The 13,904-nt window shown below is 49.2% G+C and overlaps 1 protein-coding gene across 4 annotated transcripts in view; it reads left to right on the top strand.

Moving 5' to 3' along the window:
- The window catches only part of Mcad (Medium-chain acyl-CoA dehydrogenase), a 73,618-nt gene extending 68,131 nt beyond the window's left edge, over window positions 1–5,487 (top strand). For all 4 annotated transcript variants that reach the window (XM_069334463.1, XM_069334465.1, XM_069334466.1 and 1 more), the window contains exons 9-10: window positions 1–103; window positions 4,177–5,487. The exon at window positions 1–103 is cut by the window's left edge and continues 68 nt beyond it. In XM_069334463.1, the coding sequence (XP_069190564.1) occupies window positions 1–103; window positions 4,177–4,329 (256 nt within the window). In that variant the 3' untranslated portion in view covers window positions 4,330–5,487. The remainder of the gene's footprint in view (window positions 104–4,176) is intronic.
- The last annotated feature ends 8,417 nt before the right edge of the window (window positions 5,488–13,904 follow it).

Below are 13,904 nucleotides of genomic sequence, written 5' to 3'. Positions count from 1 at the left end.
TGCTTGGGAGGTAGATCAAGGACGCCGCAACACCTATTATGCATCCATTGCCAAAGGTTTTGCTGCAGATGCTGCAAACAGAGCTGCAAGTAATGCAGTCCAGGTAAAGGAAATACAAGTTTAATTTATTTAGAACTGACACACCCTTACTGTGGGTAAATAGTAGAAACATTAGTCAAATAATGGGTTTCAGTACAAGACCCTAATGATCTTCAAGCTAAGCAGTTCATTTATATGCTGTACTAATTAAGTGATCCTTACAGAGGCTGTCCCACTTCTTTTCCATCTCCAAGTGGAATAATCCAGAGCCTCAATTTTTCCTGGACCTATCTGTTCTCAATAGGTTCATTCCTTTTCTCACATTTCTCACCATCGGTCCGATGGCTGCAACCCCTGGGTCCCCTCTTGCCTTGTGCGAGTTTGAGAGTTGCTCTGTCCCCTCGTCTCAGGGGACACTGTTTTTGCCCCCCATCATGCTGGCTGTTGGGTCAGTGACACCTTCGACCCAGAGTCCCGTGAGATTTGTTGCTTGTTTGTGACTCAATTCACCCAGTTCACTGATGACTTTATACAGGTGCAGGCAGCTCAGGTGTTGCATGCTAGATTTAGGTTGTTGCAATGGGCTAGGTAGATTGCTACCCCAGAAGCCCCAAGGCTGCCCCGTTTTGCTTGTAGGGACCTGGACTTTGGGGTGTTAGTCACTTCGACCTTGATTCAGTCCGCTCCCCATCATTCTTCTCCTACTGTGGTTCATTTTGGTCTCCCCCTACCCTCTCCTTCCGACTCCAAAGCGTCTGAGGGCTTCGGGGTCAAGACAGGGTTTAGAAGGTTATGAGACTCGGGTAGTTTCGGGGGTTGCCCCTTTTGGAGGGGCATTAGTCAGTTCCTCCAGCCGTGGCAACGGAGGTCTGACCAGTGGGCTCCCTTCCTTCCTGCTTTCCGGCTGCCCCAGAGGTGCCTGAGAGGTGAGTGGACAGCATTCCAGGTTCGATCCCCGGTGGAGGCAGAAGCAAATGGGCAGAGTTTCTTTCACCTTGATGCTCCTGTTACCTAGCAGCAAATAGGTACCGGGGAGTTAGACAGCTGCTATAGGCTGCTTCCTGAGGGGGTGTAACAAAAAGTAGGCCTAGTCAAGGACCGGGCTGAGGGGAAGCTGAGCCCCGAAATAATCTCAAGATAACCTCAAGACCCGGCTTTTTCTTGTGAGGCTAGGGTTTTGGAGGATGACTTGGCCCAGATCCCTGGTGTGGAGGTTTCTGGGACTGGGGCAGACTTGGGGGGCATTGGGCCCCATTGAACCCCGCCTGGGTTTTCCTACCCTCTGAGTTGGCTTACTGTAGAGTGGGGTTTCCTTCCCCCCCCTCTGCGTACGAGTTGGATTTGGTGTCTGCCCCTCCCCGGGTTCTGTTCTGTGACCCTTTGGGTCTGTTGGTTCCGTCCTTCCGTAGGTTTTCGGCCTCCCACTCTCGTCTACTGAAGTGCGGGCAGCCATTGCGGCTTACCTCCTGCGCAATCCAGATTATGCTTCTGTAATGGATCCGTCTTCCTTCAGCTTTGGGTCTTTGTCTCAAGACCCAAACTGCCCCATAACAAACCTCATAACAAACTAGGTTTGTTATGAGGTTCTGGTGTTAGGAGGCTCGCACTGTTTGCTCACGCCTGGTCTCGTCTCATGATTCATGGGGGTTTTGGGTCGTTTCCGACCGCCTTGGGTGGCTAGTCCAACGTCCTTTGGGGGGTTCAGGGCTAGCGGGGCATGCCTCTTTTTCTTGCTCTGTCTAGTCATCTCGGAGTGGGTACGCTTTGGCGTGGTCGAAACAACGATGTCCCTGTGATGGGTTTCCCATCTGTTCCACAGTCCTGCGGTTCATTGTGGACTTGTCCCGTCTGAACCCCTGGGTCTTTTGCCCCTCTTTTCAGATGACTAGCATGCATAGACACAATAAAGCACCTAAATTATTGGGATTATCTCAAAGATCTCTAAATGTTCTCCCAAGAAAGGAGATGAGAGAGTTATCAAATACCTGTAATAACACATGGAAATACTGGAGGGTCAGGTCCAAAATTTACACAGTAAAATAACAACATATTGGAGTGAACGAAATGGAAGAAAATGCAGAATGTCACTAGTGAAGAGCAGGGGTGCCATAGGCACAATCAGAGAACACTGTATGAATATCGTATGTCCACAGTTGTTCAACATTGGCAGTCCCCTACACATAATGGGCATAACTGGCAAACCCCTCACAGTGTTCAAGAGAGAACTGGATAAGCACCTCCAAAGGATACCTGATCAACCAGGCTGTGACTCATACGTCAGGCTGCGAGCAGCCGCGTCTAACAGCCTGGTTGATCAGTCCAGCAACCAGGAGGCCTGGTCGACGACCGGGCCGCGGGGACACTAAGCCCCGGAAGCACCTCAAGGTAGCCTCAAGGTAAGGTCCCCATGGCGAAGTGGCAAGACACTCGCCTGGTGTTTCGCGAGCACTTTGACCTGGGTTCATATCCTGGTTGGGGAGGATTTACTGGGCACCAATCCTTAGTTGTAGCCTCTGTTCACCCAACAGTAAAATGGGTACCTGGTTGTTAAACGATTTGGCTGGTCGTATTCGGGGGAACGTAGGATTAAGGACTTGCCTGAAACACCATGCGTGCTAGTGGCTGTACAAGAATATAAGAACTCTTGTATACTGTACTGTATATAAATGAATAAATAAAAAAATAAATATACTGTACTCCAAGTGAATATAAGAAATATTGCCGGAACAGACGTGGACACCTTCAAGAGAAAACTAGATAGTTTTCTACACGAAGTGTTGGACCAACTGGGCTGTGGTTGATTTGTAGGCCTGCAGGCCGTATTAAGCAACACCCTGTTGGACCAAGCTCTCACAAGTCAAGCCTGGCCCTGGGCCGGGCATAGGGAGAACCGGGGCCAGGCTTGGGATGAACAACTACTCCCAGAATCCCATCCAGGTACAATCTAGCTACAGTACATATGATCCCCTTATTTCATGCTTGTACACCTTTCTTGTTAACTGGTTCTCGGGCATTCTACTGTATCCGTATCACTTAAGTTACTGTGCTTACCACTCCACCACCATACAACTTTCACACATCCCATTCACATATGACAACGTTACTCATGTTCACATTTCTTACCAATTCCACATACAGTATTTAAACATTTTGCATGTTAGTTCTGTTACGGCATAGCTCAAAGGAAACGTCTTGCAATTTACTCTTTTTGCTGGGATTCTGTCTGGAAATGTCGTCCTGGCATGAATTCCAACACTAGTAAGAAAGACCAAATCATTATTTGATGGCAGTCACAGTCCCATAGCACACAATAACCTAATTACACTAATTTGATATATCAACGAGAAGATTATTTGGAGCAATGAGGTGACTCGAACCAGCAATCAAGGTCCTCCCAGATGTACACTGTACCCCTGTAAAACTTGGTCTGGCTTTAATTGAAGCCTCCAGACTTCCTGTGGATTCAGTGGAATCCCAGGTTGTATAACTTTTATCGTTTTGTGGTACAATGGTAAGGTATGTGGCTAGGAGCACCCTGATTGCTGGTTTGAGTCGCTACATTACTCTTATGATTTTCTTATTGATATATGACACTATCTTGAGGTTATCTTGAGATGATTTCGGGGCTTTTTAGTGTCCCCGCGGCCCGGTCCTCGACCAGGCCTCCACCCCCAGGAAGCAGCCCGTGACAGCTGACTAACACCCAGGTACCTATTTTACTGCTAGGTAACAGGGGCATAGGGTGAAAGAAACTTTGCCCATTGTTTCTCGCCGGCGCCTGGGATCGAACCCAGGACCACAGGATCACAAGTCCCACGTGCTGTCCGCTCGGCCGACCGGCTCCCTAAATCACTAGAGTGATTTGTGTGCATAACACAATAACCTTATCACATAGCAATAGAAAATGATAACCAAGACCTACGAAAAAAAATCTGCTAACTCCATTAAATCCATAGTGATGTATTATAATATTTACATCATTGGGATAAAAATTGGACATAAGACAAAGACAATAAAGTAATTGGGAAACTTTTAGATTTTTCTTCCCCTGCTGGACACCCACTCTAATTAATATATAAAAGTATTGCACTGTCCACTGAAATTAATAGCATTTAAATGTATAATATATTTCTTCAGGTGTTTGGTGGCAATGGATTCAACACAGAATATCCAGTAGAGAAGTTAATGCGAGATGCCAAGATTTACCAGATATATGAAGGAACTGCACAAATTCAGCGTCTCATTATTGCTCGTGAGCATATCTCACAGGCAAAGATGGGTCTTTTGTAAATATGGGACTTCAATTTCTGGATTTCAGCTTGCAGTGCAGCTTGACTAGTGAAAGTCACAACTAACACATTCTTATCCAAAATACACCTGTAATTCACTCCTGGGAGCCACTTGCTGAGCAACACACAATTGTTTATAATCATTTTGAATTTCTTAAGTATTTATAGGCTTTGAACATTGATATTATCAAAATGTTAACAAATAAATGTTCTAGGTATTGATACAAATAATAATTATATATGCATTATGGTTAAGCATATTGTTGCTGAATATGTAAATGTTTCTAAAAATCCCAGCAATGCTCATTTGTAAATAAATGATCCAACATTTGTTAACAAATGTTGGATCTGTATCACTGTATAAAGAAAAAATATTTGATTACTGTTTTTCAGGTAATTTCAATATATGTTCATAAATAAACAAGGTAAAGGCAGATATGTTCATAAATGATGGTTCTGTAACGTAATGCTGTATGGAGAAAAAAACATTATTGTAATAATGTTTACAAAGATAATTTGTAGAAGATTATTGCATATACAGTATATAAAACACCAAGAAATAATGACATCTTAACCAGCAAAGTGCAGAGTTGCATGTGGTTTGGGTGTATGCTCATGGTTTAGAATCAAGATGAATAGTGGAATAGTTGTGTGCTACTCAGTGGTGGGGCTGTATACTCCACCCACTCATGGGGTGCAGTATTTGACTCATTCTGTAGGAATAGGGTGCACAAGTAATGGTTAAGGAAGTGTTTTCACAATTGTTTTGGATTGGATTACACCTTTGTGCACCATTGGATAGTTTTAACAAAAGTAGTCAACAGTGAAGTAAAATGTTAGTGTCATGTGTATCAAAAATGTTGTTCTTGATGAATTACTGGTATGATTCATGAATTATCTTTAGGGATAGGATGACTGCCACTGGAAACGAAAAAGCACACCTACTATGGAATGAAAATTTTTATACAAATTTTGTAACTGCCATTATTTGTATAAAATCCATGTATACTGTTCTTTGCCCTTGTTAAAAAAATGTCAGAACTGATTTATTTGATCTTGCTATTTAGTAAATTTTTACAATATTTTTGCAACATCCAATGCAATTTTATATATAGTATATATATTAGTGGTTGTTATATATTGTTAACAAAATTGTGAATGGATTTTTATTTCCCTGATAAAAATGTAAGTGCAATTTTTCTGTGAGGGTTCCATGGTGGCTCCTGGCAAAGCAACACCCAATTCAATCCACACCAGGCCCTTACGAGTCATATATGCTTACCTTACAAGCCTACCAAGGACCAAAACTTGGTCCCCTCTAAAGAAGCACAAGAAGCATGAGATGAAGCAAGAAGCATCACCCTAACACAGGGGTCTCCAAACTATGGCCCGCGGGCCACATCCGGCCCGCCACATAATTTCATCCGGCCCTCCAAACAAATCCCTGTGTGGTGGCCTTGAAAAAATAATTATCGTATGAATGGCATCGCAGAATTATTCAAAGCTGGGGCTGCTGACTGGTGGCGCTCAACCCGAGTCAGTTTTCCTCTCTCTCGATAGTGTGACGCACAGATACTAATACTGGTAGGTATGTGTTGTGCATTACAACCAATCAGTTGTGTATAACTGTATATTGTGGGGATGGAGGGCGAGTGGGGCTTCGCTGCTTCTGTTTCAGGGCCCCCTCCCCGCTCAGCTCGTTGTCGCCGTGTGGGGGCTTAGTGGGCGGCTGCCGGAGTGTGATGCTCCTTGGGACAGTCCTCTGTCCTTTTCTAGCCTTGTGCTCCTGCTGCCGTCCTCTCCAATTCTGCTGGGCATCTTTTCCTTTTCCTTCTGTTTCGTTTTTCTCCCCCCTCTTCTCCTATCTGCTTGCCGTTTCCTGCCGACCTTTTGCTCGTTCTGGTTCTTCCCTTGGACTTCTTCTATTTTGACGCCCGGGTGCTTGAGGAGGCATACTCATGCACCCGTAGAACTGCAGTACCCGACGTCGAGAGCGAGGGGAACCTTTTATTGTCAATCCCCACTTCGTCACTGAACCCGATCTCGACGGACTGTCGGTTTCTTAAGGTGGCGTTTGTGGGGCGTATACTCGCGACGCACCCCTAGGAGGCCCCGAGAAGATCGGCGATAGCTTCTTGTTGGGTGTCCTGCCTCTAATTGTGGCTCCATGGTGGGTGTGGGGGCACATTCGTGAGTGAATTCTTCTTTCGTCAAGATGATTACCCCTGCTTCGGCTTCTTCTGGTTTACCTTCTCAGGCTCGTGGGGTGGGCGACCAAGCCCCCGAGTCGGTCCGTATTGGAAGACCGGGCTCTGTAGCCTCCGCTGCATTGGGCCCCGACCTTGCTCCTCCTTTGGCCTCTCTGACTCCTTCCTCTGGCTCCCCTCCCTCCTCTGTGGTTGGGTCGAGCCCCAAGCCCCCAGTGGTGACTACCTCGTCCCCTGGCGCGGCTCCTTCTCTAGTTGTAACTACTGCGCCTTTTAACCCCTCTCTCTCTGGGGGTTCTCACCGCCGTCCTCGTCACGGCCGCCCTCGCTCGATTCCTTCCAGTTCTGCTACCTATCAAGCCTTGTTTGGTCCCGCTTCGTGGGCCAAATATTTTGATCTCCCTCTTGATTCTGCGCCTCCTGACGATTTCTCCCTCCATCGACATCTCATTGATTCCGTGGATGCCTCCATTACTTTCAACCCCACTCGTCTCGGTACACGTGTCGTTGCTGCTCCTTCTCAGGATGCTGCTTCCCGCTTGGCTGCCTTATCCTGCCTTGGCGAGACCCCCGTTCGGGTCTCGAAGAACGCTCAGTTGAATGCCAGTGTTGGCACTATTTTGCTCCCGCCCCATGTTGCGACCGGTGTTCGGGACCTGTGCGACTGCCACGACGATATTCGACATATCCTCGCTGCCCAGGGCCATTCTATTCTCCAGGTGGACACGTTTACTCGTCCCCCTCGTGGTAGTCGCCGTCAACCCCTCCAGGTTGTGAAGATTACCTTTGATGGTAGGACCCTTCCACCCTCTGTCATTCTTGCTGGTGCCAGGTGCTCTGTCCAGGAGTACATTCCTTCTCCTCGGCTCTGCAACAAGTGCTGGAGGTTTGGGCATGGTGCCCTCCGCTGCTCCGGGACTGTCTCTCTCTGTCCTTTGTGTGGTGGCGAAGGTCACTCTAAGTCGGAGTGCGCTTCTCCCCAGGCTCGTTGCCTCAACTGCGGTGAGGCCCATCCTACCTTCTCCCGTGCGTGTGTCCATTACAAGCTTGAGGCAGCCGTCCTCAACTTGAAGCACCGGGAGCGTTTATCTTTTCCTGAGGCGAGGCGCCAGGTTCGCCGGCTCCCGCCTTATGCTAATATCTCTTATGCTCGCGTGTTGCGCTCTTCCTCTCCTCGTCCTTCCCGCCTTCCTCAGACTCACAACCGTTTCCGGGCCTTGGACCCTGATGCGCCCACTGCCCCCTCCTCTGTCCCTTTGGGTTCTCTCCCGAAGGATCCTCCTCCTGGTCCTCTGTCTGGGGTTCCCCTTCCTTCTACCCGGTCTGTCGTGTCTTCTGTGTCTTCTTCCTCGTCCCCCTCCGATCCTCCTTCCCATCCTCTTCCTCCATCTATCGGCTCTCCCCACCGCCTGTCGGTGCGGGCGGATGTCCATCGCTCTCCTAACGGCCGTCGTGTATGCTCTCGTTCGGCTTCTCCTGTTGAGACACTGGAATCCGTTGCCCGGTACGTGGTTGCTGGGACACCGGTCTCTTTATGTCAGAAGCGTAAGCCTGGCTCCTCTCCTTCCTCTTCCCCGGCGGGTAAGAAGGCTTCGCTTTCTTCCTCAGCTCCTCCTTCTGGCTCTGTTGCTCCTTCCCCTCCCGTTTCAGTGCTTGCGCCCCCTGTTCCTGCTATGGAGGTTTCTTTGGCCCCTGCTTCCCTTTCGGTTGCTGCTCTTGCTGGGGTGCGCTCCCCTCTTTCTACTCCCCCTCTTCCTGCTGCTGTCCTTGACTGCTCCTCTCCGTTGTCTCCTCCTCCTCCTCCGGACCCTGCCCGCCCACCTCTGATCTGTTCTCCCGTTTCCTTTCCTCCGTCTTTGCTCAGTTTACCCATGCCCCCTAACCCTGACTTTGCTGACCCTGATCCCGACCCTGATATTCTTTAACGTGCTCTGTTGGTCTTTCGCCTTTGTTTCTTCCTTGTTCTCTGTTTTTGTCCTTTCTCTTCTCGTCGTTGTCCATTCTTCAATGGAACGTTCGAGGTTATTACGCCAATTTCCTCGAACTCCAACTTCTGGTTTCGCGGTTTTCGCCCCTTTGTGTCTGTCTCCAGGAGCCAATGCTTGGTGCTCGTCCTGGTCGTTTTCGTGGCTATTCCTTTCTCCCCCCCCCCCCAGCCATTGCTGGGGCTTCTAATTCTTCTGCTCTCTTGATTCGGGCTGATGTTCCCTTTGTTCCTTTACTTTTTCCTTCGCCTCTCCATTGTTCTGCTGCTCGTATCTTTGTGGGGAAATGGTACACAGTTTGTTCCATTTATCTCCCCCCGAGTGTCCCGCTCTCTCTTCCTGATTTGAAACACCTCCTAGACTCCTTGCCGGAGCCTGTGCTCCTGCTGGGTGACTTCAATTGTCGTCATTCTCTTTGGGGTGACGTTCTGACGAATACCCGGGGTCGCCTCCTTGAGCCGTTTCTCCTCTCTTCTTCCCTGTCTCTTCTGAATTCTGGTGAGCCCACTCATTTGGACTCTCGAACTCGCACCCTTTCTTGTCTTGATCTTTCTCTCTGCTCTTCTTCTCTTTACTTAGATTTCACGTGGCAGGTTCTTGATGACCTCCATGGAAGTGATCATTTCCCCATCCTTGTTTCCTTTTTCTCTTTTCGCCCTTCCCTCTCTTTCCCTAGGTGGCAGTTTGCTAAGGCGGACTGGACCCTATTTTCCCTCAGTGCTACTCTCTCTGACCTCTCCCTTCTGCCCCTGTCTCGCGCTCTCCTCCTTTTTCATGACACTGTCTTCGACGCTGCCCTCCGCTCTATTCCTCGCTCTTCCTCTCGGGGTCCACGGAAGTGCGTTCCCTGGTGGAATGCGGACTGTGCTCGGGCTGTCCGCTGTAAGCGTGCAGCCTGGAAGAAGCACCGCCGTAGGCAGACGACCGATTCTTTTCTTTTCTTTCGGAAAGCGAGTGCGGTGGCCCGTAGGGCCATCCGTACGGCTAAACGTGAATGTTGGGCATCTTATGTCTCAACAATTACGTCCGAAACCCCTCTGGCCCAGATCTGGAAGCGTATCCGCAAGATAGCTGGTAAGTTCGTTCCCGATGTTTCACCGGTCCTTCACCTCCATGATACTCTTGTGGCGGACCCGTTGCAGGTCGCTTCCGAACTGGGTTCCCACTTTTCTTCTGTTAGCTCTGGTCTTCATCTTCCCCAATCTTTCCTTCTTCGTAAACCTGTCCTTGAGTCTCGTCCTTTAGATTTCTGCACTCATCTTCAGCTTCCCTATAATGATCCCTTCTCTCTCTCTGAACTTCGGTCTGCCCTGGCCCTCTGCGGTTCTACGGCGGCGGGCTCCGATGGTATTCATTATGAGATGCTTCGCCATCTCCCTCCGAGCACGTCTCAGTATTTACTGAGTCTGTATAATCGGATCTGGGAGTCGTCGTCAGTCCCTGAGGACTGGCTCGATGCCGTTGTCCTCCCTGTTCGCAAACCGGGGTCTCTGGGTACTTCCCCTAAGGACTTTCGCCCTATTGCTCTCACAGGTTGTGTCTGCAAACTCTTTGAACGTATGGTTAACGTTCGTCTGATGTGGTTCCTGGAACACCATCACCTCCTCTCCCCTTCTCAATTTGGTTTCCGCAAGTGCCGCAGCACGACAGATGTCCTGGTGAACTTGGAGGTCTATATTCGTACTGCTTTTGCTGCGAAGACCTCCGTTGTTGCCGTCCTTTTTGACCTAGAAAAGGCTTACGACACCACTTGGCGTTATCATATCCTATCTCAACTTCATTCTTTTGGCCTTCGTGGTCATCTCCCTCTCTTTCTCCGCAGCTTCCTCTCTCGTCGTTCCTTTCGGGTGCGCCTTGGTACCGCTCTCTCTCCCTCTTTTCAGCAATACGAAGGTGTGCCCCAGGGTAGTGTTCTGAGCACTACTCTTTTTCTGGTTGCCCTCAATGGTCTTCTTTCCTCTCTTCCTTCTGGTGTCTTCTCCGCTCTCTATGTCGATGATCTTACCCTTTGTTGTCAGGGTGATGATTCGCCTCTCCTTCAGCGCCGGCTTCAACTTGCAATTGATGCCGTGTCGTCTTGGGCCACAGGTCATGGCTTCAAGTTCTCTACTTCTAAGACTTGTGCCATGACTTTTACGCGGAAACGGGTTGTTCTTCGTCCCTCTTTGTCACTTTATGGTCATCCCCTTGAATACAAAGATTCCGCGAAGCTTTTGGGGTTATTCCTTGACACTCGTTTGTCTTGGTCTCCCCATATCTCTTACCTCCGTGTTGAGTGCTCTAAGGCCCTTACCCTCCTTCGGGTCTTGTCCCATACTTCTTGGGGGGCAGATAGGCGCACTCTCCTTGCTTTACATTCCTCTCTCGTCCTGTCTAAGCTCGATTATGGTTGCCCTGCTTACTCGTCTGCTTCTCCTTCTACTCTTCGCCGTCTTGATGCTTTGCACCATACTGGGTTGCGCCTCAGTTCTGGTGCCTTTCGTTCGACTCCCGTCCTTAGCTTGTATGTTGACACTGGCTTCCTGTCTCTCCAGGACCGCCGTGATCGCTACTGTCTTCGCTATCTTGCGCGGTCCTTGCAACATCCTTCCTCTCGCCTCTGTCGTGCTTTAACTTTTACCCCTCCTGCGGTTCCTGTTCCTCTTCACCACCTCCCTCTTTCTGTCCGGTTATCTCGCCTACAGGATTCTCTTTCCGTTCGTATTTCTGATGTTTCTCCTCGTGTTGTTCCTTCTTTGCCCCCGCGGAGGGTCCCTCTTCCGCGGTTTTGTACATCCTTGACCCGTATCACTAAAGCTTTTACCCCTCCTACGGTTCTAAAACGCCTTTTCCTCGAGCACTTTTCTTCTCACTCCCGCTCCGTTTCTGTCTTCACCGATGGGTCTAAGTCAGCGGACGGTGTTGGCTACTCTGTTGTTTTTCCTGATCGCACTTATGTGTCGCTTGCCTCCGGAGACTATCATCTTTACAGCGGAACTTTATGCTATTCTCTATGCTCTTCGTCTCCTGCTTTCTCGTTGTCAGTCTTCCTTTGTGGTTGTTGTTGACTCTCGTAGTGCCCTCATGGCTCTCAGGTCCTTTAATCCGGTTCATCCAGTAGTTGTCGAGATCCAGCATTGGCTGTTTCTCGTTCACGGTAAATTTAAGTCGGTTGAGTTTTGTTGGGTTCCCAGCCATATTGGTGTGTCTTTAAATGAGCGTGCGGATGCTGCTGCCAAGGACGCTGTCCGCTCTTGTCCCATCTCTCGCAAAGGCATTCCGTATTCCGACTTTTACCCGGTTATCCATTCCTCAGTCCTTACCCGTTGGCAGGCTTCTTGGTTGTCTGTTACTGGTAACAAGCTACGTACTCTTAAATGTTGTGTTTCCTCGTGGCCGTCCTCCTTCCACCGTAACCGGCGGTGGGAAACAGCTCTGGCGAGGTTGCGTATTGGCCATACTCGCTTAACCCATGGTCACTTGATGGAGCGCCGCCCTGCTCCTTATTGTCCTAGTTGCATTGTCCCTCTTACGGTCGTGCATGTCCTTCTTGAATGTCCCGACTTCCAGGACGAGCGTGTGTCTTGCTTTCCGACCGCCCCTCGCGGTCACCTGTCCCTCGATAGAATTCTTGGTGACTCGGATACTTTTGATATCGTTCGCCTTATGCGTTTTTGTTCTCGTATTGGCATCCTTGGTGATATTTAGCGCCCTCTGATTATTTTGCGTATTTGATGGTGCTACATAGCCTTCCCGGTTTGGTGCCTTCTTTTGATAATTACTTACTTACTTCCGTTTCAGGGAGCACAAACACTGTACAATATTCTTTTCTCTGTACTTTGACAATGCCTTTATCTTAGTTATACAAAATAGCAATAATACTATTGTAGCCAAAAATATTGCATGTTTAAAATAGTTAAAATGGTAACCATTAAGTTTATCAACGAAAGCTGTTGCCATAATATTTACCACTTTATAATAATATGCTATGCTTTTTAACACCACATACAAGCTGTTTTTTTCCTGTAGAATTTATTTCATTTATTTTACCCTTATGTTTTCAGATATGGAAAAGATAAAGAAAAGAAAAGTGGACAGTGAGTGCCGTCGGTTCAATGACGAATGGAAGATAAAGTACTTTTCTGGGGGGAGCCCCGTCGGCTCCCCAGAGCTATCCCAGGCTGATATGCTAATGTCAGACTTTGGCATCAGTCATGTGTATGGAGTTCTTAGGCCTACCGGGGACCACGGCCAGAACCGGGCCCCCTCAGAGAGGCAAGGGGAGCAATGGCCTATAGAAGCCCCCGTGTAGTTGGAAGCATTCTATGTCTGCCATCGACCGGAACAGGCACCCAGAAAGGTAAGCGCCCCAAAACAAACCCCTATTCTGGTTAAAATTGCTACCAAAAACCGAACTAGTGGATAGAACTCCCAAACCGAAAACAAGCAAACTAGTGTGACGTCACACACTGCCGCGCCGCTGTCTGCGCAGCTCCCCCCCTCCCCGGGAGGGGGAAGGGGGAGTCCCTTCATTCCTCCCTTCCAAGGGAGAGCGTTCAGACCTGTGGGTGCTCGCTCACACCTGTGGGTGCTCGCTCACACCTGTGGGTGCCCGCTCAGACCTGTGGGTGCTCGCTCACACCTGTGGGTGCTCGGTCAGACCTGTGGGTGCTCGGTCACCGCTACCGGCCAAAAACCAAGCGATTTTCGCCGCTACCGGCCAAAAACCAAGCGATTTTCGCCGCTAGCGGCCAAAAACCGTGCGATTTTGGCAGCTGGCGGGCAAAAATCGCTCGATTTTCGCCGGTAGCGGGCAAAAATCGGGCGAATTTCGCTATTGGATGTCAAAAATCGGCCGATTTTCGCTGCTACCGGCGAAAATCGTGCGATTATTGGCCGCTAGCGGTGAAAATTGCACGGTTTTTGGCCACTAGCAGCGAAAATCGTGCGGTTTTTGCTGTTAGCGCCAAAAATCGCGCGATTTTCGCCGGAAGCGGGCAAAAATCGGGTGAATTTCGCCGCTGGAAGGCAAAAATCGGGCGAATTTCGCCGCTGGAGGGCAAAAATCGGGCGATTTTTGGTCGATAGCGGCGAAAATCGTGCGGTTTTTGGCCGCTAGCAGCGAAAATCGCGCGGTTTTCGCCACTAGCGGCCAAAAACCATGCGATTTTCGCAGCTAGCGGGCAAAAATCGCCCGATTTTCGCCGCTACCTTGACTACCTTGAGGCTACCTTGAGGTGCTTCCGGTGCTTAGTGTCCCCGCGGCCCGGTCGTCGACCAGGCCTCCTGGTTGCTGGACTGATCAACCAGGCTGTTAGACGCGGCTGCTCGCAGCCTGACGTATGAGTCACAGCCTGGTTGATCAGGTATCCTTTGGAGGTGCTTATCCAGTTCTCTCTTGAACA

The sequence above is a fragment of the Procambarus clarkii genome, chromosome 31 (assembly GCF_040958095.1).
Source record: "Procambarus clarkii isolate CNS0578487 chromosome 31, FALCON_Pclarkii_2.0, whole genome shotgun sequence".
Lineage (NCBI taxonomy): Eukaryota > Metazoa > Arthropoda > Malacostraca > Decapoda > Cambaridae > Procambarus > Procambarus clarkii.
The sequence above is the reverse complement of the archived record's forward strand: the minus strand, read 5'-3'. Positions and strand labels throughout refer to the sequence as shown.